General features: G+C 42.6%; 1 protein-coding gene across 1 annotated transcript in view; it reads left to right on the top strand.

Moving 5' to 3' along the window:
* Positions 1 to 3727: 3727 nt before the first annotated feature.
* The window catches only part of LOC310818628 (homeobox protein Meis1-like), a gene marked incomplete at its 3' end in the record, with an annotated part of 7868 nt that continues 6595 nt past the window's right edge, over positions 3728 to 5000 (top strand). The window contains exon 1 of the mRNA XM_083689626.1: positions 3728 to 4234. Within this exon, the coding sequence (XP_083545752.1) occupies positions 4223 to 4234 (12 nt within the window). The 5' untranslated portion in view covers positions 3728 to 4222. The remainder of the gene's footprint in view (positions 4235 to 5000) is intronic.

Genomic DNA, 5000 nt, shown 5'->3' with positions numbered 1-5000 from the left:
ATGCCCATTTTTAGAACAGCCCCTCCGAAATAATACGAGGCATTATGGCTGTTAGTAACACTGCAGAAATACAATTACTGAAATGATTAACACGCTTGTTGGGTCGACCCTGACTTTCAGGGGTGAGTTCTGTGACCAAAGGGTTTGTAGATTTAACGTCACGTTAATTGTCCATCGCCCATGAATGGGATCTTGGTGATATGATGCTTTAGAGAAACGGACCTCTGGTTAATGTAGACCTAGAGAAGCTGTATTGAATCGAGTCAATTCAGATAGTTAGCTCAAATTCTAATTCAACATTTTCCTCATTGAAAGGCAGAGAGGAAATTTGGGAAATTGGAATGTCTGTTTACTTCCTGAACTGAAATGGAATCGACCCCAGCCCAGTACAGGACTGTATAGGGAAACCTCTTGGAGGCTTCCAGGCTCAGATTCCTGAATATTCCCAATGTGAGAAGAGAGGGAGGAGGTGGAGAAATGAGAGAAGAGAAAGAGTAGGAGGAAAGAGAGAAGAGAGAGAGGGGAAGGAGTGAGAGAAGAAAGGGAGGAGGAGGAGAAATGAGAGAGAGAAAGAAAACGGCTGAGAGTAGAGAGGGTGGAGGTAGAGAGAGAGGAGAGAGCGAGGAGGAGGAGGAAGGATAAGAGAAAAAAGAGAGGAGGAAAGGAGAGAGAGACAGAGAGACAGAGAGAGAGACAGAGAGAGAGAGACAGAGAGAGAGAGAGACAGACAGAGAGAGAGAGAGACAGAGAGAGAGAGAGAGAGACAGAGAGAGAGAGAGACAGACAGAGAGAGAGCAGGTCAGGGAATGAAGTCCAGACATCCAGCAGTAACTCTAGCATGGAGGAAAATGCTGTCTCATTTGTACAACTGTCATAATCAATCGCTGAGAGGTGTCAAGGTCTTAACCAGAACAGCCAGACCCAGACCCAGACCCAGACCCAGACCCAGACCCAGAGCCCCGCTCAGGCTGAGTACCAGAGACATACACACCTCAGGGGAGGCTGGTGGAGGTAGAAAAAAAAGAGGACAGGCTCATTGTAAAGCAAGGAATGGAATGAGGAATGGTATCAAACACGTCTGTATGTCTGTCTGCCTGTTTATTTGTGTATCTGTCTATCTGTCTGTCTGTCTGCCTGTCTGTTTCAGGCTCAGGACATATATAATTATAGACGTGACCCTATTTTGGATTAAACTATGGAGAATAACCCTAAACGTGTTTATTATTACATACACTGTAGGCCACAACAACTCAGGCACATATTCCTTGCAATGACGCTTACCTGTGGCAAGATGGCGCAAGCGGTCAAGTAAACGACCAGACACAATTCAAAGTCTAAAACACATACAGTAACTAAAGTATGAAACCTTCCATCCAGTCTCTCAAAATACACCATCGCATGGAGAAACATCTTGATATGCCTCTTCCTTTCAATTTGACCTGCTCATTTATTTATTTTTTCGATCTGAGTGGAAGTATCGTTTTGAAAACAGCTCTTAATTTGTGTTACGAGGTATATGGTAACCTATCAGACAACATTTCTATCCAGTTATTAGCGATAGACAATAGTAGAAGTATACGTTTAGGTTAGGTTATTCAGTGCTAAATGTATGTCTTTCGTTATCAGTAATTAATGCGTTTGGGTTGTAGTTGATACAACGTTGGTTACTGCACTTAATCCTGAAGGTAGAAAATAAGATTCGATTTCGAAGGTAGGCCTATATGATAAATGCTACTTGCTAAAACTTGAATCTTATTTCATAGCTGTTGTTGTAGAGGAGATGTTGAACTTTATTCCATAACTCTCTTTACATCACCTGAAATATTTCCCCAAAATATTTATATATTTTTTTTGTTATGTTATTGTCATTTCTTTATAGTCGTCGTCCGATTGTATTCTCCTACTTTACTCCGAAACACAAAGATCACATTGAAAACATATCCATATATTTCAATGTTAATTCAACAGACTAGCTGCAAAATATTCAAGGCTACTAAGAAGGTTATTCAATCATGTGGTTAATATTGGAGTTTATTTTCTAACTGCCATTAGAAACCACAAACAACAACGACTGAACAACGATGAAACTTGATCCTTATAAGCTATTGGTGACTTTGCGCCAGACAACAGTGGACACCATAACAATAGGCTCATCCGTTATCTAACCCTCTCCGCGTTATGTTTCTGACTTTGATTGATTTAAAACTGATAAGGGTTTTCACAAAAGCAAACTGTATGTAGGCCTAGTCTATAACCGTATAGATAAAACCGAGGGCTTGGCGCGCAAAGAGCCTCAATGACATTTTGGGCCAAAATGAGTTATATTGTATATATCAATAGAAATATCTTGATGAGGTCTATCATGTGGTAAAGGGAGCTGAGTGAGATCCTTAACTCTATTGAAACAGAGTGTATAAACAAAGACTCATCACGATACAATCAGCTCAGAATCAACGTTTTGTTTCGTCACTTAGTCCCTCTGCGCCCGAGCCCTCGAAATAGTGTAATTTCACGCACGAAGAATATTATCTTGTCCAACGGGCCTCTGTCGCCATTCCCTCCACAGTATGAAAACTGAGATAGGTACTTCAGCTGATCCTTTCCTTTTCTTTTCAGAAGCTTTTCTTTTAATGAGCTTTTTGAAAGCTGTCATTACACGATTGCCTATAAGTCCAATGTCCAATACAAACCCATCAATGCATGTGACGGAGGGCGACGCACCAGCGCTATTGTATTGAGTTACTGTGCGCTTATAACTTCTATCTTATAACTGCATCTCCCATTCTCCTGTCAAACTACTGATGCAGACTAATCCTCTGTTCTCCACGGAGTGACGTGTTCATTTCTGCAATCTGGACCCTAATTACATCCCTTCCAAAAGCTGTTGTGTGTTATATTGTAATAATGCAGCCGTTATTACTCTTACTCGGACAGGACGAATTGAAATGTCAGGTGGAGATATTTTTTTCTTCTTCTTTTTCCTTGTTCTTATCATGACAACCTCAAAGAACAGCTGATACGATTCACTATGAATTATGTGTCGATTGCTAAATACATCTTATGTAAAGCCTTTCAGTAGTCTATATTATTATTATTATTATTATTATTATTATTATTATTATTATTATTATTATTATTATTATAGCCTATATGAATACATATAACACTAGTGAGATACACTCCTTGCTACATTAAAATGTAGACTTCAGCCAGCAGAAGATAGTTAATAAACCCGGTGAATATCTGTTCTCTAACGCCCCGCTACCTGGTTCTATGATGTGGCCCACTCCCGTGACCAGCCACGGACGCCACCACTACTTCCGGGTTTCCACAAATTGGTCCGCGCTGAGCTGCCCCCTCGCCCCCTCGCCCCCCCCTCCCCCTCTCTCTCTCTCTCTCTCTCCCTCTCTCTGCGCTCGCTCTCTCTGTCTGCACCCTGCAAAAACACACACAAACGCGCGCATTCGGCGACTCACACACGCGCATTCACGTTACACACACACACACACACACACACACACACACACACACACACACACACACACACACACACACACACACACACACACACACAGAGTGGAGGGCTCCGCCGTGGCACGGACAGGCAGGCAGGGAGGGACGGCTCCTTTAAGAGAAACTAAGTCAGAAAATATCACCCCTCCTTCCTCAGATCTCACTCCGATGGTACCGCATCAAAGAAAACCTTCAGTGGAGTTGCGAGAGATCGCCGAGGCGACGGGGGCTGTTTTCGTACATCCATACACGTAAATACCCGAAGCCATCTCCAAGTGAAGGAAGCGCGCTGAGAGTCATCTTTAATTAAGCGTTTTGACGTCCTCGATATTGATTGACAGCTGGAGAGGGGACGAGAGGACGGGTCTCACTGGTTTCCTACGAGGGGTATTTTACACCCGTGTCTAGGCGTGAAGTCGTATACGAGTGTCGCCTTGTGGACGGACGCTCCGTTGGAGAAAGCGAAGGAGCTACTGTACACCGCTCGTACTGGATTGTGTGTTGTGTTTTTGTCCGTAGCTGGACTTATGCTGACGGAGACGGTGGTGACGGTGTGGCAACCTTCTTCTCCGGAGAGACGCATACGGGATTGTTAATATTGCATTCGGAGTTGCGTGTGTGTGTGTGTGTGTGTGTGTGTGTCTCGCCTCAGCCCTGGCCTCGTAGGACACCGTTTGGAGTCCGAGGGAGTCGGTAAAGTGACAGGCCGATGGCACAACGGGTGTGTATTCACCGGTTAACTTTTGGCGATTGGGATGAAGCTAAACATGAGACGTGGTCGAATACCGAATTCTGTGCACTGCAGTCAGATGTTCAAATATGATTTTCCGTTGGTTTCTCACAACGGTCATGCAGGCAGCTAGGGTCTTCTCCTGCTGTAGAAGTTACTGCTACAGTAGGCTGGATTGCTTGAAATGATTGTTGTTTTTGTAGCCTACCATTTGGTATTTAAACCGTAGGAGAATCATAAACAATTAGGCGACACTTTGAGATTGTTTCAATCATGTCAGCCCGGACAAACTGCAAAACTTTGTAACACATAATTCAGTACCCCACTTTGGCATGTTTTGATATTCTCCATTTCTAAACGCTGACTCCGTCTTCGGCTCTTGGTTCTGTATGAACCAAACTTTCACACTTGCTAAGTGAGCAGAAGTGAGACGCTAAGCAAACACTTTTCTACGTTTCACAAATGGTGCAATTTAGGTGTAATTTGGTGCATTTCTCACAATGGAATTGTTTATCAATGAACAGCTTTGCTGGACTATTTTACTTTTTAAAAATGTAAGATAATTTCCTAATTCTAATCTGGTGCAAAAGTTAATGATTTAAATGAATTCAACATCTAACCAACAAAATGTTGACACTCGAAACGTCTTCACAATATCCTCACGTTACACTTTACATAAACATCACCATCACATTATAGTTCACAACAAGCAAAATCGTTTAGATGATATGTAGTTAATCTTCGATTTCATTGAGAT

Source organism: Argentina silus (assembly GCF_951799395.1).
Source record: "Argentina silus genome assembly, chromosome: 18".
NCBI classification, from domain to species: domain Eukaryota; kingdom Metazoa; phylum Chordata; class Actinopteri; order Argentiniformes; family Argentinidae; genus Argentina; species Argentina silus.
Note: the sequence above shows the minus strand (reverse complement) of the source record. Positions and strands in the feature narration are given on the sequence as shown.